This window comes from Micropterus dolomieu, linkage group LG12 (genome assembly GCF_021292245.1).
Source record: "Micropterus dolomieu isolate WLL.071019.BEF.003 ecotype Adirondacks linkage group LG12, ASM2129224v1, whole genome shotgun sequence".
Lineage (NCBI taxonomy): Eukaryota > Metazoa > Chordata > Actinopteri > Centrarchiformes > Centrarchidae > Micropterus > Micropterus dolomieu.
The window spans coordinates 1,539,271-1,566,021 of record NC_060161.1 but is presented as its reverse complement, the minus strand read 5'-3'; the positions used below and the strand labels follow the sequence as shown (position 1 = coordinate 1,566,021).

Here is a 26,751-nt window from a genome sequence, read left to right as displayed (position 1 = left end):
TTCAACTAGAGGAACATTTACTCTTAAGAGTTCTCATCCACATTAATAAAGCAGTAGGGAAAATCAAATGTTCAAAACCTTATATCAACGTTTGCGGTACGTGTTCTTACTACCAACTCCTCAGCTCTGCCGTGCAAACATCCTAGAAGACAGAGTAATATAATAATATTAGCCTGCCAACTATTATAGTAGCACTCAACCAGGCAATATAAATAGAAACTATTTTACAGTTAGAATTGCATATTCCCCAAGAAGAATTCGTGGTACTTCTTCAGAAATGCTAAAATGAAAGAAAGCAAAATATTCAGCAAAATTTCTAATGATTCCAAACAATCATCAGTAAAGTTTTCTTACGGTACAGCTTTGTAACCTTAGCTTTTCTGCCTTCTTTTATATTCTCCTCTGTTTTATAATTTGTCCTCATACAACCTTTTCATCAATTTCTCTTCTATTCCCTGCCTTCTTAAATACCTTCTCCTTTGCAGACTAATGTCACTTCTTCCATTTCCTTATCTCCCAAAGACATGGTCCTCTCAATGTCATATACTGTAGCTGAGGAAATAACACAAATTGCTCCAAGTGTCCTTACCGCTTGCTATCTATGCCATATTAATTTCCCGTTCCTCTCAGCTTATTCCACAAAATATGCAACCTTGTCACTGGACCACTAACGTTATGGCAGTACAATAGCATATCTGCGACTTTTCAAGACAACAAGGTGCATTCTTTAATAGCACCATTTACCTTAAAAGGACACTCCTGTGCCTTTAGGGATTTCTACCTAATAATTGTCCAATGTAACAATGTAAACTTTCAGAGGAAATATTACAAAATTAAAATTTGTCATGAAATTGCATGGGAGACTGTGAGATTGCATGAGACCTTAAATGAGACATGTAGATTAAATGTGGCAAATGCAACAACGCTGTTTGCTCTTTGTTAATATCCTTTACTTTCCAGATCATTAATTAAGTCTCTTTAATGAGGTTTTTACTTCCAAGCAAGTATTAGGGTAATTGTCCTTGTTAGAACAACATTGGTGTTCACTGAAGTGGCACCCATTGCTTTGTTTGTACACCAAACCTACTGACCTGAACCAGCTAAGAACTGTTACCATCCTAATCACTTAAACAATTTGTCAAATGTCACATGAAAACAGTCGTTGAATGTGTTGCTACTGTATCTGTTGGTCATTGTGAAGAATCCTTAGCCATTGTCTTCTCCGTGTAATGGTCATTCCTTCAAAGCTTTGACCTGACAAGCACAAAATGGAGACACTTTTCATTTGGTGTGCTCACACTTGATTTCAAGTATAACCTAGAATGTCCTTTGTCAGTACATATTAGTACAACTAATAATGTTAAACTGTGTTTTTATAGGCAAGCATACAAGTCAACATATCCAATGATAAAGGAACAGTTCTTGGAAATTCCTCTAGAAATCAACAATTGCTTATGAACTAATCTTTCTAGGAAACCTCCTATGAAATTCCTAGGATTACAGACATGTAAAAGAAATGTTTTGCATTGAATAAGTGCTGCAGTTTTTAACCAACAGCAGCACTGTAGAGTTATGGTTGACTTTAAGAGGTGCATAACAACTGCGAGTGACACAGGTTCTGCCTTGGAAATGATAGAAAATAGCTGTATGTCCTGGCTGTCTCTGTGTTTTATAAAAAATAAGCTCTAGGATCAGTTTGTAACAACTTAAATGATTCACAATGTTCCATGTAACTCCAGGGTGAAGAGAACTGAGATTCAACATCAGGAACAAAGTTGTTCTCTAACAAGCCAAGTACCAAACTATAACCTCAAATTGGTTTTCTTGCCTAAATGAGTTAGATTATCAATCAATTAATTGGTAACTCTTCCAAGTGAATTTCCATATACATTGTCTGGGAGTTACCAAGTCATTACTGAGGAATGGGGAAATTTTGGAGGCACTACGAAAAAAATAGTCTGTTTGGCATCCCAGCTGAACCTTCATCCCCTACACCTTTCGGTTTGTATCAGCTTTAACTCACACCACTTTCCCTCATTCATTTCTGATCTCATTCATCTATTCTTTGCAACTTTCTCTAACTCTCTGCCAAATCTCTATCCTCAATTCATTTTCTAATAGTAAGAATCGATCTTTCAGGGCATTCTTCTCACTGGCTTTGAGCCCTCTCTCAACTACCTTCTTTATTTCTGACAAGTCCCTGTTTTCTGTTCTCTGCTACAAACACAATGTCATTTAGCCTACAGATTTAAGTAACGCCACCGTTTTCTTTCTTCCTTTTTTCCCATTTTGTTCAACTTCTTCCTGCTTCAAAAAGTTGGTAAGTGCAATATTGGAAAAGAAGAGTGGCAGAATGTGGCCTCCATCTTCTTTCCTTACCCTCAGATAATCTTGTCACAGCATCACTCTCCTTGACTCCTTTGCTCGCAGCTCATCAAATCCTAATTTCCCGGGTTACCTTTGTGTCTCGTGCTTGCCTCGGTGTTGACATGCTTGTTTCCTCTTCCAAATTTCCCTCCTGACGGCCCCCTCTCGCCCCATTCTGTCTCCTACTGACCTCCTCCGTGCCATCCTTTCCTCAACACGCATCTTGTCCAAGCGTCAGATCTCATCCCTTCTCCCCAGCCTATGGTTCTCCGTCCAACTCATCTCCTAACACTAAGTGGCACGGGCCTCAGATGGGCTGAGGCTTGAATTGTGCCAGCTAAAAAGGTTCACCAGCAGGGCAGACAAAGGCTGCCAAGGACCTCTGGCACGCAGCGGTCTCGACGGAAGGGAAGGAAGGGCACGAGCGAGGAGGAGAGAGGCTGGATGAAAGTGGACACATCTTCTGAGTTGGGCTATCACACTGTCTCAGAGTCCCAGAGGACAAAAGGAGAGTCATGACTCCAATGGCTTTACAAAAAACAATGAGAGTGAGACACAAGGCAAGCAGAGAGAGAGAAATTTGACTTCTGAATAAAACAAGGAGTATCACACCCTATATTTTAGACAATTCAAAACACGGTTTTACAAAGAAATGGCTTTACATACGGTATTGAAAGGCTCCAAGATCAATAATGAAATACAATACACATGCCAGATATGATTACTGCACATTAAGCATTTAACAGACACATTCAAGAAAGAAGGGAAGGAAGGAAAATCACGCTCTATAATAGGGCAGCAGCTAATGAATAAAACAATTAATAATTTAGGCTTTAGAATATCAAAAAAAAATGGTGGAATCACAAGTTCTGAGAGCAAAAAAGTTCAGAATTCTTGTTTTGTCAGACTAACAGCCCAAAACCCAAAGTTCCCATGTTCACTTTACAATTATATACAGTATACTTTATATATATATATTCTCACACTCTCACATTTTGCCTATTTGCTTGACGATTTAAAGAGGACCTACTGTACTGCATTTCCAGGCCTATATTGTGGTTCTGTGACTCCTCTATGTTAACTTTGCATGATTCAAAGTTATAAAAACAAAACAAGAAAACAATCTTATACTGGCACTTCATGCAGTCCCTCATTTCAACCACTGTCTGCAACAAGCTGGAGATGCTTCAGTCCCCCCTCCCAAGACCACTGTCTTCTGATTGGCCAAGACCCTGAAGCATGTTTACCAGTTTAGAAGGATGGGGCTGTGCCTTACTTTGTGGGTGTGGCCGACATATTGTGCCTGGAGCAAATGACCTTATATGGAAAATTGGCTCTATGACATCATACCGAGCCGTTAGTTGAAAAAACTGTTGATTGTGAGCATTCAGAACAGGGGGAAATCTGAGGTTTTGGCTCACAATATTTATACCTCATTATTTGAAGCTTTGGCCATGTTTAAGATGAACATCTGACATTGTAACATCACAGATATGCCAGAAAATATGGAAAAGCATAATATGTCCCCTTTAAGCAATTCAGACCTTGAAAATTAGATGTCCACACAAAGGAAAAAGGAGATGTTGTCCACACAGTGACTTTTGCGAAATCCGAAAATAATTTTTATTGATGCAACATTTCCACCACAAGGTACCTGTCAGACATGCGATGAAGCCTGACAAACTTTTTATCAATACAAATTATTTTTGGAGTTTATAAAACTCAGTGTGTGGCCAGCTTGAAACTTTTCCATCATATTCTGGTTCGTAAGGGTTAAAAGGACTATGATGGAGCTATGTACTGTAGGAGCCAAACTTCAACAACAATCACAAAGATTTTAAACTCTCTTCTCTGAAAACTAACTTGCCACCAGCACACAGAATATCTCAGGGGTTACACATGACTCACTGATGTGCATTTAGTTCTCAAAATGCTGACAAGGCTCAACACTGAGTTTGTTACCTAATGTAACTCGCTTGATGGGATTTGTTTGAGATCAAAGATTTGTTTAGGTTTCCCCTGAATCTGTCATACTGCAACAAAGGGTTTTTGTTGTCATCCTTACATACAGTATGTCAAATTGAGTTCAAACCGCTTTTGTTGTCGAGGCATCTTTTGTTGTTCAAACTGGGAGGTTGTTGATTGGCATTACCCATTCGGAAGAACTTGCGCAGGATAATGAAGTATTCAGGGCGTAAACTAGACTCTAAATATATTCTCTTTGAACAGTGCTCCTTCTCTTCTCTGTCCTACCTCAATCTCTTTCTTTACTACTTTTATTGTCTACATAGCCCTTTTGCATTCATTGTCTTGGCCTGGGCGTTGAGACAGTCTAGTTTTACTGTGCTGCAAGGCAGAGTCAGAATCAGCATATTTTCATCTACAGTACAGTACATGCATCATATCACACCCCATAGACACAGAGAAAGAGAGATTTGGAGATTTAAATCTGAAGACAAATTTAATTCACACTATCTTTATGAGATCTGATTTCATGCTTGGCAGGTTTGTGTGCACCACAGATGATAACATTGCAGTAACCATGCAAGTCCAATTTCCCACAGAATACAACCATGTGTTTCACGTTGTATGCATGTTTCAATCCTTAAGATATGAAGGAAGCATAAAATGTGTGATTACTTTAAGCTTTATGCTTTTATCATGAGCCAACTGTTGAAGCAAGGGCAATGCAAGTCACCTTGGATTGGATGTTACACTGATGCTCTAGTGAACATGTGGTTGATTATTCACAACTGTGAAAATACTTCCATTTTTGCTTGAGCCTTGCATAAATGCTAACAATAGAATATTATGCAGTTGAGTAAAAGGATTTCTTTTGTGAGTTCTTTGGTTTAAATGAACACCAAAGTGTCCTTGGGCAAAAAGGTCAACAACTCCAGCTCCAGGGTTAATGCTCTGTAGGTGACACTGACATTTAGACAATTTGGGAATCAATAGTGTCAGACTTTTATGTAGTAGTATCTATCTTTATTCATTATTTAGCAAAGTCAAACAGAAAACAGGCTCAAACTCCCCAAACTCTCCAAAAACACAAGACAAGTATCTGCCTATTAAGACTTTACTTATTTTGCTATCTACAAATGTGTTTTCTTTTTTAAAAAGAGTTTTTAGGGCTTTTTAGCCTTTAATGATAGCACAGCTGGAGAGTGACAGGAAATGTGGGGGAGAGAGAGAGGGGACAACGTGCAGCAAAGGGCTGGACTCGAACTCTGGCTTGCTGTGACAAGGTCTAAGCTAGCTAGTTCTCCAACCAGTGTGTTTTTTTAACTGCCACTAGGAAAGCCAGGTCAGACATTTTTAAATCCTCCATCTTGCACATGGAGGATTTATTGATGAAAAAGGACATTTAAAATACCTTTCCAGCACTTTTTTTTAAATAGCACCCATATAATTACAGTAGGTTGTATAGATCAGTAGCTGTAGATTAAGAAATATTGTAGGTCACATACACACCTTTTTGCATTTGACATAAAATCGGTTAGAAAGCTGTGCAGTTGCAGCTACAGAGCTCTGCTATTAAATGTCCTTGGATTATATTCCTCAAGTCATGCTGGCACATTTCTTTAAGTGCATGTTTGTTTCTGCCCTCTACATTTATGCATTTCTGTTTCTGCATGGTTGCCTCTCCATCCTGACATTCCCACACAGTGTTGGGAAGTGATTGTCTCAGCAGACATCTTGTTGAATTCACACCATCTGAAAGACGAAGAGAAAAAGAGCTGGCTTAACACTCAGAAGTATCTGGTATCAGGCCTCCTTCTTATACTGACTTATAAGTCTGCGTGCTTGACATCCTTAGGAAACCAAAGCCAAAGAACGTCTGAGCTAGTCTGGCTCTTAAGATGTGAAAGATGTGAGTTTCTTTAATGCCTAACAATCACTGGAAGCAGATTGAATCCCTTTCAACCCTAGATCAAGATTTTGTATTTTGTACTTTATAATATTATAAATAATATTGCTTGCTTTGTATGAAGCTCTAGCTGCAGAGGCACAGACTACTTTTAGTTTAATTGGCGTCTGTCCAAGGTGAAGGAAATGGCAACATTCACATCTAGACTATCCATTAAAAACAACAAAAGAAGTCTCTTTGACGGCAGGTCACTTTGAAACCAGATGAAAAGAATTCATCTTACACATTAATAGTGTTCACCCTCTCCTCTCTCACTAGACGTGTATTTTTTTGTGCTTGCATGCATATCGCTGTACTGGATTACAATTAGTAACATAAGTAACATAATCCAGTGAGCTGCTTTTAATCTGTGGTAAATCACACTCAAATAACACACAGATGGTAAATGCAAATTCTAATAAAGGCGCAGAGCAAATTTGCCCTGCGCTTTCATGTACGAAAACCAGGCACAGAGACATAAAGGTAATTTCCCTAACATACAGAATGTTTTACTGTTCATGAAATAATTAACACAGGAAAGGTGTAATGTTCATACAAATCTAATGGTATGGGAAGTCTCCTATAAGTCTACATAACTTCACATTGGCATGGCACCAAAAATTTAACTTTTACATTATTATTTATGACTTCTTGATTGTTAGAGGAGCTGTATCTCATCAAGTGGACCTATTGGTAGCAGTAGCTTGAGGTAGCAGTTATATAATGTATACGCATTTGGTCGTGTCACAGCAATCAAAAGCACAGGTGTAATTAATAACATAGTGCATAATGCATTGCATGCACTGGGACACCTAAATGTTTTCATCATTGTTGTTAGTTCCACCTGTACTTCTCCTGCTGAGACAAGTCAAATGTCTCTTGTGAAAAAGGACGACAGCTTGCAACATCAACAAGACTTAAGACTCAAACACAAAGAAAGTACAGGAGGGGCTGCTATAGTCTCTCAGCAGGGCTACCACAGCTTTATCCTCAGTCCCATCTGAGACTGAAGTGCATGCGAGAGTGAAAGAGAAGATATATAGAAAAGGAAAGACAATATGGTGCATGCAGAAAATACTAGAAATGAGAGAAACCAAGAACAGGGGAGACGGAACAAGGTAGCTGCCTCTGACAAATGTCATAATCTGGTCTCAGCTGTGTCCAGCAAGGGCAGATGTAAACATTACTGACTGTCCTGGGGGCTGCAGTGACCAAAGCATAGTAATAGAGCATCAAATTTGTGTTGGTTCTAAATTGCAGAAAAATTTCTGAGGCTGGTTTGCCTCACAAAATTTCAAATTCCCTCACAAGATCACATTCTTCATTTTATGGATGTACTTCCCCAGTTGCACTTCTTCAGTAGGGAGAGCTAGGGAAGATTGGAAGAGAGTAGAATATTGCTACTGTAGATGGTGGCAGTAGACACACTGTCTGATGGTTTTGCTTGCTGCAGGTGATGTAGTACTGTTGCCAGTGGAGTTTTTTGTATCCAAACATGTATTTATCCATTCAACTTTTACTGTGGTTTAGACTTTAAACGATGAAGAAAGGTGCTCTTTGTGTATACATTTACTGGGCTGCACATGAATGCTGAGAGACTGCAAGAATCAGTGTGGGCCTCTTTTAGAACAGTTCACTTGTCCACAGGCTAATTACAGTTTTCTCTTTCAGGGCTGAAAGTAGCAGTGTCATTTACACCCAGCATTTACAGGTTCCAGCTGCACAGCAGGGGGCGTTGGCAGCTTGCTACTGATACCCCTGTCAGCTTCTATTGAAACACACGTATAGGCAGAGGTTAATTAGCTGCAGGTGTCTCACTGACAAGCTGGGCCGTTCCTGGTTCGCTTGCATCTCAACCAATACCCAGTATAACAGCGACACAGAGTATTAGAGCACACTGCCTGTTTAACTGACTTCAAGAATCACAGAAGTGTCACTAAACAGCATTAGCATGGCTGCTATTCCTGGTGACACACAGTGCTGCTGGTTCCACATGTGCTCACGTGTGGATTCCTAATTGTATTTTTGCCATCACTGTGACCATATCATTATAAACACCCTAAATGAATGAATTGAATTTAGAATACTAAAAGAATTTCTTTCCAGATAATATTTGTGATTTTGAATGTTAATCACATCCTTAATCACATGCTTTCTGTCAGTGCATTGATTCAATTCAATTTAGGTATATTTATATAGCACCAATTCATGATAGAAGTCTAAATGTACTTTTCATATAGATAATGATGATATTTACAAACATCCAACAATTCCCATTAAGAGCAAGCATTTGGTGACAGTGGCAAGGAAAAACTCCCTTTTCACCGCCAGAAACCTCGAGTAGAACCTAGACTCAGGGTGGGTGGCCATCTGCCATCCCACTGCAACTACTGCAGTGGAGCTTCATTGATACTGATTGCTGAGGTCAATTTACTACCATTTATTGCTAAGGACAGGAATAGCAAGTGATCAGAAAAGAGAAGACAAGAACAGAAATTCACAAATATTGCACATATTCATCGGGCGTGCAACCCTGAGTGACTTGGCTTTCTGAAAATACTTACACAAGTGAATAGCAAACCCTTTGGATTGAATATTGAAAAAAAACAACTTTGCCATTCATTCCACACAACATGGCATTGTTTCCTCATATTTATTGTCCTGTTTTCCATCGAGCATGTGATCAAGACTTTTGGCTGTGCCCACATACAGACCCTAATGGATCTGGAAGGCCCAATTTATAGTGAAGTATGGGTCTTGTCAGCTGGTGCTTAGTGAAGAATATGGCAGGGGGATGCAGATTATCCCAAAGCAGTGCAGGCTGGTATGCTCGCTGCTTGCACCCACCCTCCAGTCACAGGTCATTAATAACTGGGCAAGGGTTGCAGACAAGGCAAGGCAATTCTCCAGCCTCGTCTCAGAGTAGCACACTGCTTGCTTTCTCTCTTTTTTTTGTTCTTGCATGTTAGTCCCTCCCACATAAGGCACAGGGAGGGATTCACAGTTTGTAAAATACTTCACTGCTCAGACACTGGATGCACATTAACCATTACTAATGGCAGGAAATTCCAAGACTCAACTAAACGTCTTAAAACAATAGCAGTAAAACTTTGATATCATTTCATCTACTGCTTGCAGCTGGTGTAGGCTGCAAAATGTAGAAAGGTGTAGCTGCTACAGCTGAGCATCTGGTTGTTGCTGCCTTGTGACATTTTTTATGTGTGTATATTAAATGTTCCTTAGATGACAGTATATGTTAGACTTTTGATTCAAATCAGGGTGTGTGTGTGTGCGCGTGCATAACTTTAGAGATTTAAGCAACTGTCTCATCTAATGACAGCTCTCCTAATACTAGCCCCAGTGAGTTAAACTATTATGACAACTTGCAATGAACGCAGGTGGAAAACGTGTTAATGGCCAGTAGACCTCTGTGGTGGAGCCTTTGGATGAGAGATAGTGGAGTAAAATGACTTGAAATTGCCCTGTCCAAATGGCTTTTTAATGCTCCTTTTCTAAAGCTTTACCAGTTGACAACCGAGGATAGTGTCATTGTCTGTCAATGAGAGGACAGTGCAAGTGATGGGAGTTCCAGTAAGTACTATCTCTGTACAAATCGTCTCTGTACAGAAAGAAGCATCCAGAGTGTCCAACGATTTACTCTCTCTCTCTCTTTGTTCTTCTTTCTTTCATATACACACACTACCTTTTATTGCTTCTCAATGCCTAATGATTTATATTTTCTCTCTTAATTTAATGATTAATCAATATCATTCAATATTACTGACTGCACTTCACATTGTGTAACACAGACGTAATGGCCTGGGAAGGCTTGCATTATGTACTGAGGATAAGTAAGACCAATTGCCCTACTCTCTTTGTGATATTAAAGTGAGACTAAAGAAACATTAAACCTCAAATGTATAATAAAAACTTTATTATTATTTATTTTATATATAGTTTATTATGCATGCAGCCTTTCATTGATTCTGAAGTATAAGCAAATTCATCTTTGAAGATGTCCTAATACTTTTCTAATTTATATTTAAATATAAACTTATAACAATAATTAAACTAAGGTGGTACTTGATGGTAGAATACAATGAGTTATAAATACTTTACATATTTACAATCCAGTGGTCAGTGGTCACTTGTAGTTTTATGTATCTTATTTATTTTAATTATGTATATATATATATATATATATATATATATATACGTAAAGGAGTGTCTGGGTTTTAGAGCTTTAATTTGCATTATTGATAGGCAATGTCAGAAGCATATTTGTTATTTTTGTTAAAATATAAAGGAGCCTAGCAGCCTCTCTGCATGAAAATGTGTTTTAGGGGAGTGGCTTTAGAGGGAGGCTTTAAGGAAGGTGGTGGATTTTTCGGTTGGATACTTTCAAGATCTAGCTGTCTCTTGCTAGTTTCTCCAATGTTATCTACCCTAGCTTAAAAGTATACTGAAAAGATAACCCCAAAAGGTAGCATTAACGTGATCACCCCTTTGTATGAACAGTGGAAAACTGACCTGTTCTACTTCAGTCATCTACCTGCCTTTGTTTCTCATCTCCCTCTCTTTTTTTGTCAGGTGAGCCTAATTGAAGACTAGTGTCTGGGTACAATAAATATATGCTGCTTTGCCTTTCCTCTACCTTGATGTGGCTAGTTCAGGGCCTGTAGTCATGAAACCTCCAAGAACAAGAGCACTGATCAAGGATCACTGTTTGGGTTGTGTGGCCATATTAAACTGCCCTGCACTAAGACGAACACTGGTCCTTTATAGCTGGTGAGATAAAAATAACTCCAGCTATTCCCAGATTACCTTTCTTTGCCCCCCTTTCTTGCAACATCTTCATGCCGGGTTTGTTGACCCATGAACAGAGTTTGAGATCAAGGAAAAACACACAATGTAAATATGTCCATTTTCTTATGATAGCCGGCCCCAGTGTTCCAGTAGTATTTTCTGCACAGCCAGTGTTGGTTGATTGGCAGCTGGAGCACTTGGATGGACATTAAAAACCAGGCAAAAGATGAGCTGTTGTGTTTATTCCTCTATCTTTGGAGATCTGAAGCTAAAGATTTATTTTTGCAGTTGTGTTTCCAATTGCAAAAACTGAATTTGCTACAGTTGTTATTCACGCCTCTCATTCCCTTCTAAGTAATGGGTGAAGGCTCAGGCTCATTAGTACTTTAGTATTTTGATTCATAAACCCAGGCCATTTAGTTTTACTTCATGATTTACTCTAACTCACATTAGCTTTCGCAAACTTACATGTCATTTATGTTTTTTGTTTGGAAGTAAGAGTTATTTTCTTCCTATACTAATCTTTAGTGACTGACATACACTTTAGCCATCCCATAGTATGTTACTTTCAGTCAACTTAGAAGCTTTAATATCTGTTGCCATGAGCACTTAACTTCTCCTATGTCAAATGTAGAAATGTGTTAATTTAAGACTTGATGTTTCACAACAACCTTTACAGCTGCATTGATCTCATCTAAGCTTGTCACTAATTTTGTTTGGAATGGCTTCTGGATGTGATGCAAGAAGATGATTTCCCCATTTTTCATTTCCAAATACTAATCTTAGATTGCCTTGGTTATTTTTTCAAACAGCAGCCATCCATGACAGCCAGACCTATTTATACTACTGAACCTGGAATCTGGAACCTGGCTACTTTCCAAGTTAAGGAGCATTGAGGATAACGATAAAATAAAACTTTCAAAAGGGAAATACTTCCAAAACTGATGGTCTGAACTTTTTAAACTTCCTCTGCCCCATATGAGTTGTGTCTCTTGTCGTGTGGAGCAGCTTACCTTAAAATGTCCAAGTCAAGAGTGGAATTGGTTATTTATCCTGCCTTTTCGATTTTATTCTTGGTAATGAAATAGAGAGTGAAGGGAAGGATGGACAGAAGGAGAGAGGGGGAATGACAGTCTCGAACTGTATGCGACTTAAGTACATGACATGTGCCCTGCCCTGCTGAATCATGGGTTGCCCTCTGTCTGTCTCCATCCAGCTCTCTTTCCACTCTCTCCTCTGTTTTTGTACCTCTCTGTCAGTCCTCTGTGCCCTTCAGGCGTTGATTACTAAAACTCTACTAACACTCTTTATCACTTACAGAACTACCCAAACTCTCTTTTGACATGTCCTGCCTCTCTCTCTCTCATCCTCCTCCCTCCTGCCTCCTTCTTCATTTCATTGCTTTTGGGAACAGTTTACTCTCCCCTACCTCCTCCTCTCTTACTCATTCATCCTTGCAAAGCCTGTCGGTGAGCCACCCTCCTCTCTGTCTCTCGCCTTCCTCCTGGTTTCCAAAAGCCCCAGAGGCATCAGTGATTCACTAGCTGACCTTCCTCTGCTGCATCGAAAGGCTGGCTGGCTCAATTTCTCCATTACATCTCCGCAATTGTCATCCGATCGGTCCTGTGGATAACTTTTAAAATGTAAAATTTGATTTAATGAAACTTTATGATGCAGATTAAGCCCTAAACGAACAAAACATTTTCAAAAATGTTTTATTATTGTGATATATTATTATGGAGCTTAATGAATGCTACAAGGTTAGGTTATTTAAGCCAATATTATATGCTTGTAAATTCTGTTTTCACTGTTTCATAGAGAAAAGAGTTCAACTGAATTCTCTGATGTAAAATTGTACAATTTTGCAATGTATAATAATGATGAATTACAGAGTAATTAAGAAGCTTCAATTTACATGGTGACTAATGGGCATAAAATATTATATCAAAATTAAATTAATCTCTTTGACAGATAATTTTCATTACCCTGGAAGCTGAAGAAATTAGAGCAAAATTTGAATTTCCCTACAAATGCTTTTGATAAGAGAACACATGCAGCTTAGAGGTATCCTCTTGACTTTGAGTTTTGTTTCTGAAGTTGTATTATGACAAACACGAAACCCTGCTTAGCAATGAAGTGGTTGCAAGGAGAGGTCAGTTACAGACCGTTTTTTAAATAATGTTTAAACTTGGCACCACAGAGAGTAAGTGCATTTGATCTCAAATCACAGCTCTGCAGCTTCTTCGTTTACGTCACACATTGTGTCCGCTACACACTGAGCCAGTAGAGTACTCCAGTCTGAATAAGGGTTGGTAGCAGAACTCTGTTTAACCATGCACAAACAGTAAAAATATGTTGGTGTCTGAGTCCGTGTTAAGTAAAAAGATGCCAAAATAATTTTTTCAAAAAAAGTTATTTTGTACCAACATGAGCCCCAATAAACCACAATGCAATGCATCCACATTACATTAAGCTTTCTGAATAACGGACCAAAGTTGTGCTCTTTCTAGAGCTGGAAAACTCTTGATTTTGCTTTTGTAATTGTAATAACTTGGGCTGTCACTCCTTTCACTTACACTTTTTGCCTGCAGCTGAAAGCAACAAGCCCACACCTGTTTTATGGATATTGTTCATATTGTCCATTCCGGGAAGAAATCATGGAAAGGCACAAGCTAAAGTAGAAGTAGACGAGGCATGTTGAGGAAAGGTGGGCACATATAAAAGAAAAATCACATCAACCCACAAAAATAACACCAGGATCACACTGAACATCCTAAATTGATGACGCATAACAGTAAAAGGAATGAAAAAGATGAATAGAAAGCCTAAGGGCCACAAAGGAAGATGTGTTCTCAGGAATGTGAACACGATGATGATTGACAGATCCCTGTAGGTGTTCCCATGGTGACTCAGAAGTTGTCACTGAATCCCATCTCAATCCAAATGTTAAAACATTGGATAAATCATTATTTGACATTGAAAATTTACTGTAGATTGGTAATAACTTTTTCTTCCAGCTTTCATCAACAGTCATATTTATGAATACACTTCAAGCCCATTTAACTTCAAGGCTCCCAAAAACATCACTAATGTGAAATGTGTCCTTGTGCAGCACCAAAAGGTTCAGTCTATTTATTTGAGAGTGAAAATGATTTCAACCCTATAACTCCAAACAAAGGCAAAGTCAGTTAAAGTAGTCTCGTATGATTAGACCTCTCACTCTCATTTTATGTCACTCTACTTTAATGCTGTGCAGTGGGCAGGAAACAATGTGAGGGAGGTTACCGTCAAAAGGAGGGAAAAAATGCATTTTCTTTAGCTAAACATAAAAAAAAATTGAGAGCAGGAAGTGTGTGTGCATTTGTTGATGTCTAATGGACTGAACTCCCACCTGGCTCTCAGAGAGTGAATGGTCACAATGCAAGGATTTGGGTTGTTAAGGTTTTAATGAAGGGATGGAGTGAAATAAAAATGCATTTTCATCAGGCTTTTTAATTTTATTTTATAAACAGAAGATTTTAGAAATGTGAAATTTTCAGCACAACAAATTGTTGTCCAAATGGCTCTACAGTAGGCCTCTTTTGTTTAATTTTAATTTTTATTTAGATTTTGTTGTCTCTGTATAATTTTGTGAACGTGTGAAGTGAAGTGTGAGCTCAGGGGTGTGTGAGAAGCATTTGCATCTATGGATGATAATTTGGGCAAGTGTGATTGTTGTGGGTTGCAAGGGTGTAGGTTTTGTTTCAACATTGGAGAGACACATATTAACCGTAGTGTCTGGGGTCCACCTCCATATAATTTTGAACGTTAAAAAGTTCATTTTCTGAATTTTTCTGTAACAACTACTGCCTTCTCTGCATCAATTAATGCCAGAATAGACTTTATTTATGTAAAGGGAAACACAAAATTCAGGCAGGCTTCCTTCCTCTTTTGTGTCTTTTGTCTGGGGAAGTAACCTTTTTGAATGTGCATGTGGGACCTTTTCACATTCATTCATATTATTTAATTTATAAAAACCTGAACTTTAATATCTCCTGTGTTTCAGCAAGCATTCTACTTATTTTCATAACTTTCTGCACATTGAAAATCTATCTCACATATCTGTGTTCTCTGATGTTTAATAAGAATAAAGTCATAATAATTTTATAACATAATAACACTGCTCTCCATTGGAGGTGGAAAACCAACTGAAACTAAGCGAAAACACTTCTGATCAGGCATAAATCTCACCACTAATTCACAAAACCTCACCCTAACCTCTGATAAATTGCAGCTCACAGCCGCTTCAGTTTTGAAATATCCTGGACAGTTGCAAACAGAGCAAAGGTCTCTTTAAGCGAGCGGTGACAACTGAGCTATTGGGGAGGGGGAAGACGCCACACTGCAGTCCAAACATATAAATAAACTAAATAACTGGAGACTGCCAAGAAATACTAAAACGTGCACATATTACTTGAAGCAACCTATTATTATTATGACTTCTTTAGTTTTATGTTATTCTTTTGCTAATTTGTGGTTTGTCTATTAAATACAATGACAAGACACGGACAGTTTTTTTCAAAATTATTGCTAGTGATGATTCAATAGTTGCTGAATATTGTTAGGGACATGTCCCTTCTGTCCCTACCTAATAATACTACGCCCTTGGGTGGTTGAAAGGGTGTGACAAACTGTGGTTAAGGCTGGATCTGTGAAGCTGCCATTTCTTTGAACTGTAGTTAATCTCTATCCTAATTCACTGATGAAGTAAGGTTTCCACACTAAAGAAGGAGCAAAATCAAGAGACTGAGAGCGAGGGAGTGGAAGACTTTGAAGAATTTGAAAATGAGGCAGCTCAAAATAGGATATAGGGTTGCAAAGTAATTAGGATAAGAGCTGAATTTGTGCACTGCAAAAAAACAAAAACAACAAACAAAATCCTATGTAATATCTGTTTCTATTTTGGTTTATTTTTGTTTTTGTTTATATTCAACCAAACTCCTTTCATAAAATTGCCAAATTTAGCCACACATGTTTTAAGATAGCTGCACTCACTTTTTCTTTCATGCACTGAAGGTCTATGAGGTATATATCCTGGTTTGGGCTAGGCTAAACTGGCTTGTGATGTCTCCCCAACTTGCCTTTCTGTATCTTGTACCGCCTGGTATTTTACACACCATTTCATTTCATTGTGGGATTGGTTATCCATTGGTGGACCAGGCTTTAAGTTATCCTACTCTCTCATTTTTTCATCATTACAATGCTAGCAGTTCCGCTGGCTGGTTTAGGATTAAAACCAGTGAATGCTCTGTATTTGTATAGCGCCTTTCTAGTCTTTTCGACCGTTCAAAGTGCTTTTACACAACATCTGCATTCACCATTCACACACATTCATTCACTGAGCCTAAGTGCTCAAACAGAAACTAACATTCACACACATTCATACACTGGTGGAACAGCCACCAGGGGCAATTCGGGGTTCAGTATCTTGCCCAAGGACACTTTGACATGCAGCCTGGAGGGCTGTGAACACAGTGAACACCAGTGAATCAATGGACTACTGCCGAACCACAATGCACAGATTTTTCAATATGATCATAGCATATTTCAGATTACTCTGATGGCTGAAGTTTGTGTTTATTTACATTTCTTTTAATGACAGTATCTTGGGGAAAACACTTAACACTGACATATCGTGACATTAAAAGCTTGGAATGGCAAAAATATTTGTAAACAATTGCATGTGTACATATCTAGCTAACATGGAGTAACAATTGTTATTCATTTGGAGTTATCCGTCCACCTGATTAATGCGAAATCCAATATTCACTCTCCTTTCAGCTCCTTTTAGTGTTTTAACTGCTACAGTATGTCCCACTTTCTTCACCTGCTAGTAGCTAACTTTTTGCCATTTGGTGTTACGCAGGCTACATACAGTGGGTTTATCAGAATTTGTGTACTGATAACAGCTTCTTGCTGCAGGTGGAAACGAAGTTGGTGAGAGCATTAAAACTAAACTGTACAGTAGATCAAACCAATAGACTAAAAGAGGCTAAAAAGCTTTGTAGAACTGCAGAGTTGGTGATTATTCTCCCTTTTACATCACTCATAGTCAGTAGAATCATTGTTAATATGGAGAATTTGGTTAGTAGAGCTTTAAAGCTTTTTTTCCTGTCTCTCTGCAAGTTCCAACATAATAAAAATGACTCTAGAGTCTGTTAGTAATTTTCTTGCTCATTCCTGTAATGTGGGTTTTAGGTAGTAAAGTAAGGCATAAGTAGATCAACCTCCCCGGGCCTGTTGTTTGGACTACTCTGATTTATGGATGCAGAGCAGACAGCTCAGATGAAAGAGTTTCTGCCAGGTCAGAAGATACAGATACCTTGTTGCCATAGCAACTGCTGCAGGCAAAAACACACACAAAAAAGAGGGATACTAGGGAACAAATGATGAAATGATAAAACAGGTTAGTGAAAGATGACATTCACATTCTACAATGACTGAGACTCTCAATCAGCAAATAGATTGTTTGGGGATTTTTAAACACATATTTCTGCTCTGCATGCCCAGCCATTAATCTGTCAGACTATAGCGTGCTACAGGATGCTCCTCACAGTTTAGGACAGACATGTGACCTGAGCAATTTGAAGAACAAGTAAACCACTTTTGAGCTGAATGCCATTGTTTTCTTAGCTGCTGACAATGGTATGTTTCACAAGCATTTTGCATGTCACTTTTGTTTTTCTGTTGGTGTTTGGAATTAATAATTGTAAAATAGAATAAAGGCAGATGTATTATTGGCAGGGTGCAAACCTGGAGGCAGCAGTTATTGCAGCTTTCTACTTGTTTTACATCATTTTACATCTTACCAGCTATTTCTGGGATGTTAGATTCCATATTATTACTACTAAAACAATTAATGATAATAATAGTTATTATTATTATTCTTGCCATTGCATTTTCATTACTTCACTGCACAAAAACAAGCTATGATCCCAATGGATATGTGCATGCACCTGCAACATTCAGGAAACAACAAAATATTGTGTAACACAGAGCAAGAGAGAGCAAAACTGAGAAACCCAGACTCTCTGTTGAGTGTTGCATCACATGATTGTGTGACTTATCCACACTGAATTTCATCAAGCCTGAACAGTGGACAACGCAATGCGATCATTTAGTTGCTCTCCGTTCCTTCAGAGCTGCCATCTGTCAAAATATCAATTTATTTCCCTCTCTAAAGAGTGCTGAGCACTAATTGGAAATAGCATGTAGTGTATTCTCTGTTCTGCACACATGGAGAGAAAAGCTATCAGTCAGTCTGAGATGTGAACATGATGCAATCACTCCCTCATAGCCATCTGTAGGGATAGTTCATTTTTTATCTGACAGAGGGATGTAAAAGAGATGAATATTATGTATGTTAGTGTGTGTTGCCGTGCACTTGAAGACACACGAATACAAACATTATCTGTATGAAACAAAGACTGCACAAGAGAATTTGTATAGGAGAAACATCTAAAGTGCAGCACGCAAAGAACAAACTGAAGCAGAAATGGAAAGGAAACAGGAAATAAGTCTCGCTCAAGGACAATTCTCGCTCTGAAATCTCATGAGAGAGGAGTTGTTGCAGGAAACGACGGTGGAAAAAAGAGAGAGGAGTTTGTTATGTACATAAAGGAAGTGCTAGCAAGACTTTATTTCCTAACGTTACTCCAACATAACAAACTCCTCTGTCCAACTCTGTTTCACGTTTCCACCCTTGTCTTCCTGCGACAACTCGCCTCGCAGGATTTAAAGAACAAGAATTGACCTTGAGCAAGACTTCTTGCTTCTTGTTAAAAACAAGGGTGTCTAAAGCCATCTACTGCTCGGATTTCAAAACTTTTTGTATCTACTAATCATTTGGACACAAAAATATGTGAAAATAGGGCCCCGGGTATACTGAAATTATTCTTTAAGTAAAGCATGGTGAAATCTTTCACTAAAAGCAACTGAAAAGTCGCATGAACACTAAGCTTATAATGATAATGGTAATTTATTAGTAGTATTTTTATAGCCAATTAAAACTGTAATTATATTTACTGATATAACAGGACAGCAATGAACCTAACTATAACATTTCCTAACAATATCAAAAAACAAGGCTGCACAGCAAAAACAAAATTCCTAAATTTTTAAATACGTATCTGTATCAGTTTTGTAGCCTTTGACATCATGGGAATAAAATAAATATGTAGTTTTTCAGTTAAATAACACGAAACAATCACTTTTTTACTGCCTTTTTGTCAATGGGCTGTAGCCTCACTTAGAAATGAACCACACGCCTGTTTTCTCTGTTGCTTAGAACTGCCACTATTCTGCTTCTTATGTGAAGGTATCGGGTCGGGATGCAGCTACGTGCAAGCTCCCGAGCCTCTCTCTGACTACAGCAATAGCACCGCAGCTAACGACACGCAGTTCACTCACAACACAAAACGACCGGCTCCCACCACAACGCAGACTCCAACATAAACAACAACAATAAAGGTTTATGTCAGGCCAAACAAGAATCACGTGATGTGAAAACACAGTCATCATCAGAAAGGCTAAGCTCGTCAGTGAACGCCAACCAGTTGCTAACATTATGCGTTGCAAAATGCTGCTTGCTGAACTTAACCACTTGTCTGTCAGGAATTTACTGGTAAGTCCCGAATTTAACTAAATGAAAGAATAAAGCACATCAGGGCTATTAGGTTTTATGATGTGTTACGTGATGCCACCACTGCTCATTTTATAATCATATATTCATGGCAAAATATGATACAGTAGCGTTCTCAAATGAGTGTAGTCTGTAAATCAGCGTGTGTGCGTCCCTGTGGAGGTCAGCTAATCTGTCTTCCACTGTGAGGCTCACTCCAGAGGTAGTAGTAGGCAGGAAGCACACACACACACACACACACACACACACACACACACACACACACACACACACACACACAGATACCTAGCCTTTCCTCATCACCATGTGAGGATCCACAGGGAGGGGAAGTAGGGTGACATGCTACAGACTCCCTGCTACCCACACCTGCCTTCCGCTTCAGGCTGCAGACACCCAAACACACACACACACACACACACACACACTCACACACATAGTGGGACGCATCTAATTTCATATAAAATGCCACATTGGTTTGCTTAGTTTTTCCATCTAGGTTACTTTGTGGTGTGTGGGTTTATTTGAGTAGATTTTGAAAAGAAGATTGCAAATGAGAAGGATAAGAAATGTCAAGGCTATTTCAGTGGGCCATTTATGTCAAGTTTAATGTCCACAAACAGTAGAGTTATATGGTAATTTCAACAGCACTGGACTGAAATATGTTCTACACATTAATATACTCTGCATTTTATCAGCAGATTCAGATGGTTGACATGTTGGTGATGTAGGTTAGACGAAGGTGTTGGTTCTATTTAAATTACTGAAAATCAGCAGTGTAACGAGTACATTTACTCAAGAACTAGTGCTTATCACTATTTCCATTTTATCCCTCTTTACATAAAAGTAAATTATCTATAATAACCTATGACTCTCTGTATAATGATGTGATAATATAGGATGATAGATAAAACTACCAAACATTATTTAAAATAGATCAAATTTGCTGCCCCTCCTGCATACATCATTAAATGCTGCTTACACTTGCAGTTACATTGTCATGATGTTTACACAAAGTTTAATATTTAAAATACTCTATGTTGACGGCACCATTACATTGTAAAGAAACTGGATGTCTTGTGCATCATTATATACTAATTTCCCCAAAATTTAGCCATTAGGTATCTTTGGAAGCTTTAGGATTGTGTTTAGCATTTTTTGAATAAAGTAAATAAAGTTCTCTGTGTTAGGCTTTTGGATGCAGGACTTGTATTTGGGTATTTTAAACTGGACTCAAGTAAAGAATCTGAATACTTCTTCCTCCACTGCTAGAAGTGAAACCTTCACTCTGTTGTGCTTTTCTCCTCACCATTCCTGAGTCAGAAATCTAGCTTCTTGATTTTGTGCCTCCTTTTGGTAAACCTTTTGTGATGAGAAAACAATATCCTTTTTTTGTCAAAATGTATCTCCCAATATTTGGAAGGTTTGCAGCCTGTTTTAGATTCAAATATGGCATCTTCAGTGGTATCTGTCACCCAACCTAATGATTCAAAAGCCATCAGTTTCCGCAGAGCATATTTAACATATGATACTTTGTGGGCCCTTCCATCTAATGTGGTTTACAGCAGCAGGAGTGCATACATCTTGAGTATGGGTGGCCCCAGTGGGAAGTGAAGCTCATATCCTGACAGTGCTGGTGCTGATATATGCTCTACCGACCAAGCTACACAGAAAATGAAATCCCTAACCTTGGCAGCTTTAGTGCTAGGCCCTACTCATTGAGCTCCATGGGAAATTGAGTTTCTAACCCTGGCAGATAGCTGTGCTTATAGCTCTACCCAAAGGGCTGCAAAACTGCAGAATTTCAAAAGATAGATCACACTGTAATTCTTTTGGCTGTGTAGAGAGTCAATGGGGTCACCAAGACTAAAAATACATATGCACTTGTGTTGTTATTAAGCATTTTAAATAAATTTAGATGCACCAATTGCAATTTTCTTGGCCGATTAAATTTTTTTTAAAGCCGAATGGACCTATCGATTCTGATTTTGGCCGATTTTCTTTCTTTCTAAGAACTATATTTGACAGCATACACTGTCAACTTTTGTAACTTTTATTTTATGGAAAATTATTTGTTTGTTAGAGCTACAAATAAAATGGAATGGTGTATTTGTATATATTATGTAAAAACGTTTAAGAGAATACAAATTAATTCCTCTGCAAAGTGCTAAAATGAGTCATTAAATATACTGTGGTAACCATTAACGCACCTGGGCAGCCTACTAAAGTCTGTGTGGGAAACATGGTTTATTTTGGCCATACAGGTATTAACAAATTCATTAAAAAAATGTGCCCATTTCTTATGAGATCTGATGTTGTATGTTTAGTGGTATTTTTTATGGAATATGGTTTTTGGTTTGCTTGGTAAAATGTAGCATTATTTTGTTTAATTGTTTTGAGAAGTGGTATGATTTGCAAGTCACAAGTCATGCATTTTACCCACCCATCAATCAATATATTCTACATTGTTATAAATATACAGCACTGTGACTTTCTTTGAGGATTATATACAAACTGTATGGTTGACAAAAATTTGTCAAAACCCTAATGTAGATTTTTCCAAAAGCTATCATGTGAGAGTAGTGGTTATCTTGTTCATCTTCTCCTGTCTCACATTGCCAGCATTTGAAGGGAGGAATTGAGAAGGCAGTGGAGAGAGGTCTCTGGGTCATTGGTAAAGTGAAAAATGATCCGCTTACATCTGTGCTAACATTGCCTGAAAAGATTGGGGGCAGATTGGACAGAGCTTTTCGCATTAGAAAGACCAGCTCACCTACTCTAAGATGTAGGGCAGGACCACTCAGGAGATAAAGTCACTGTCAGTGTGGTAAAAGCCAGCGGTGACACCACAGACAGCACTTCAGCACTATCTCTAGATTATTTTCCAGTCAGTGAGAGAGATTTCCAGTCTTGCAGAGCCCAGGGAAGCACCTGTAATCCAAGTCACTGTAGCAATGATCAGACTCTTCACAGCTGCACTTTAATTAAAGTGCAGCTGTGAAGAGTAAATTTGTTTATCTTGTTCAGTACAGACAGTAGTTGTTTTTTGGGGATGAAACAATGAATGAATTAAGAAAGTACAGTAACTCTGTACTTTAAAATGTTAAGGTCACATATTTCCCGGGAAGGTCTTCATTTTAGCATCTTTCAGGCTTTGAAATTAGGGACCTCTAGGAGCAGTCGAGTTGCATTGTGGGTAATGTAGGCACCAGGTTTGGGGTGGGGAGTTTATCATGTGTGTATATATACACATATACTATATATATATATATATATATATATATATATATGATATGTTACTTAACTCAACATGACTGTGTGGAAGTGGTGATCTGGCAACAGTAAACTAACTTACTACTGTAACTGCCATCAGATTTTGATTCACATTTAGCCAATTCTTGATTTGTGCATGGGAGTAGGTGACATCAATTTATTGAAATCTCTTATGGAAAATAACTCCACTGTTCACAGTGAGAAGCTCATTGAGAAATAAGCAATCAGGGCCTTTAAGAGTTAGTTTTTGGTTAATATAAGGGTTAAGGTTAGGAAATGCATCATCATCACTGAGGGTCCTCACAAATACAACAGAGCAAGCGTGTGTGTGTGTGTGTGTGTGTGTGTGTGTGTGTGTGTGTGTCATTTCTTGTAACATTACTAGCATGTGCCTTCTGACTCTATATGACAACAGATAAAATACTGACACAGGTGCTTACATGAAAGAACAAATCAGTATGTGATCTGGCTATACACTCTGTCATAATGCTTACGCATACTGTACTATTCTTAATAATAACTTCATTTTCTTCTCTGTCTCTCTCCGTTTCCCCCTCCCTCCCCTTCTCTTCCCTGCTTCCTGAAACAACAGATCACTTGGGCATCGAGTTTATGGGTAAGGAAGCTTTTCATGTCTTTGCAACTGCATGCGTCATGCGTCTGATTGCTTACATACAGTACACGCATTGTTTATTTACAACCATAAAATCCTCTTTCTCCGTGCACTTGCTGCACAGCAGTCCTTTGAAATATTAGCCACTGTCTAAATCTCTCTCTACGCTCTCTACACGTTTGTATTTACCTTCTGTGCCATCTCTATCTTTATGCATTCTTTCTCTCTTGCGCTCCCCCTCTCTTTCTCTCACAATTGCTTATGAAGTGTCCCTTCAGAATACCAATGGGCTGCAGTATCCTTGGAAACAGTGAGAACTGAGAGGAAGGCAGGGTACAGTGAGGGAGTTTTTATGATGTTGGCACTGCTAACAAATGCACTCCTCATTAGTAAGTGTGTGTATGTGTGCACATGCATGGCACATGTTCAAAAGTGTGTTTCTGAAGTCCTTAATTTTTACTTGTGTGAGTTTGATGAGATTCTTCCAGTGATTGTGTGTTGAATGTTTGTGTGTTTCCCGTGCACATGCCTACGAGGCTGTGCAGGGTGGATGCCAGCAGGTCCTCCTCTTCGTTGCCAAGCTCCCCTCTCCTGTTCTTGGCTCTCCTCGCAGGCTCTGTGTCGGGTATCACAGCTGAGGAGCGCTAGTTAACGACATGGAAGCTTGTTGTTAACCAGAGCCACTCACTCTCTCAGTCGGTATAATTTGGGCCCTTTCCACACGGACAGGTTGGGAAAGCAATGGATCATCTAGGAAAATGGCCTCCCCCTGGTTTGACATCCCTACATTCTCAAAGTAAAATTTCACAGGAACAAGCAGTGCCATGCTTCTTTTTCTGCTGTACAACCACTGCATTTGCAGTGAAATGAACAGAAGCTTTTTCAGGAAACTTGCTGAGACTATGCAAACTTGGCAGTGACAGATGATCTTTTCCACAGAGCTGTCTTGCAGGTTTTCCCATTTATATTCAGTGAGAGATTTTATGCCTCGGCAACATTGTTCAGGCTGCCACATTTTCTTTGCCTAGCTAACGTCTCTAGTCCTGCCAATGTCTTCTCCAGCATTGTGTTAAGCAGTGCACAGATAGATAAGCACCTCCCACACTCAACTCTAGTTTGTTAATGTCTGTGACTTTGGAAGGATTTTTCCTGAGGAAAATAAATAAAAAGCTTACATACCAAACTACTGAAACTCATCTATTACAAATGTTTGTTATTAATTCAATTAAGTAAATACATATTGTACAAAGAGGTTTACTTGTGAAAAAACAAATCAAGCCTTCATTTTGAACTAGAATTAATATCAATATAGTGTATATAAAGATTGTCCTTGTTCCATGCAATATCCTGTTTCTGTTTATAGCAAGTGATGCCATATCATTATTTGGGAGGATCCTTGTCATCCACAAATTGATAAATTTTCATTCAGAGACACTTACGTAAGGAACTGACTATTTTTAGCAAATTGTTATACAGTTATATTTGGCGGAAAATGCTCTGCTCCTTGCTTTCAAAGAATCAGAGCTGCAACTAGGATTCTGCTGCGAGAACAAATCCCCCTTATATAAACACATACATGAACATTTAATTATAGTAACGCCAACTAAACACAATGCTTAACGCATAAGTTTATGGTGACGGCCGCAGCTGCAGCAGCAAATGGCATTGGTGTCAGCAGAGTAGTCAGTAGTGGTTTTACTTACATACGGTGGGAAAATGTTTTTTAACACCTTTGAATATATTGCACCAGTTTTCTTCCAATACGTTAATATACAGCCTATTATAATTTACATGTCAAAGTTTAATGCTGGAAATAAACATGTAAAAATAATAAAACTTTCAATAAATATTTTTAAAGTGCGTAAATAAATCCACAATTGTAACCCTAACCCCGGGTCAGTGCGCATGTGTAGGTGTAGCGTGTATGTGAGTAGTTGGCGAAGAGGAACACTTGCTAAAGAGATGGAGCTCCAGCTTCACTGGTGTTGTCCCGAGTTGTCTGAACCTCGCGGGACTTTCGGGTAATTCATCACTGTTGATGAACCACAGAAAGAATATTTTATCGTTTTTAGTTAGCAGGCTACTTGAAATAGACCCTTGAGGAACCGCGACATGCATGCAGTCGTCGGCAGCACAGAATGCACGCAAAACTCTGCAAAAGACCGGTGAATGGCAGGCGAGAGAGAGAGAGAGAGAGAGAAAAGGGTCTTCAATAAGCCTCACCTCACCGCGTACAAAAGCACACATGATTCCACTATCAGTCAACTATAGGCAGGACTTGACATTTCTGTTTCGACTATGTAAATCCTTAGTCGGGGACAGCCCTAATTGGATTGCAATAGACAGGATGTGTACCTGATACTAAGTGTAAGACATTCTGAATGTGCATACAATATTTTGATACTGGGTTTAAACAAAATACTCTAATCCCATGGTAGTTATTTTTCACAGACAGCCCTATGCATGATTTATAGAGAATGAACCACCCCTCTCCAGCAGAGTCAGTTTCTGAGGTTAAAATTAGAAAAGAAGTGTCTGATGGTTGAGATCTCTCTCTCTCTCACCCAACATCACCCACCCAAGGCTTAATGAACCAGAGAATATGTTCAAGAATTCTGGGATCCTGCCTTCCTCTTTATATATTTTTCATATTGCTTGGCAAAAGGGGAGACCGTCTCACTGTATCTATTCAGTCACTCATGTGGGCATCAATATTTCCTTTCCATCAGAGATCACTGAGCTCTGACTGCAAGATGTTCCACCTGGTTGTAAATCAATGTTAGAGCAAAGTGTTGCAGGCAGCTATTTTTAGGGTGAGATGGATTTTAAGTCATGTTGATTTTCATTTTCCATCCAGGTGCATTTGTGCCAGAAGGAGGCAGTTTGGCAAACTGAAGCGCAGATGAATGGATCTAGGTGGACACATGTGTTTTACATAGTGATAAGATTTAGTGACATTTATGTCATTCAGTTGTCTTTTACATGTGGAGGCGAGGTAGAAAAAGTTTTCGACTTTGACAACTTAGGAAGTGAAATGCATCGTGACTACAAAATATTAGGGCTGTGCTGCTCAATGTCAAAGAAGAGAAAGAAGATGAGTAGCAG

At 38.7% G+C, this 26,751-nt stretch overlaps 1 protein-coding gene across 1 annotated transcript in view; it reads left to right on the top strand.

Moving 5' to 3' along the window:
• LOC123980620 (pro-neuregulin-3, membrane-bound isoform) overlaps positions 1-26,751 on the top strand; it is a 358,599-nt gene that overhangs the window by 297,749 nt on the left and 34,099 nt on the right. Inside the window, exons 5-6 of the mRNA XM_046065115.1 lie at positions 9,042-9,044; positions 23,626-23,649. Coding sequence (XP_045921071.1) covers positions 9,042-9,044; positions 23,626-23,649 — 27 coding nt within the window. The remainder of the gene's footprint in view (positions 1-9,041; positions 9,045-23,625; positions 23,650-26,751) is intronic.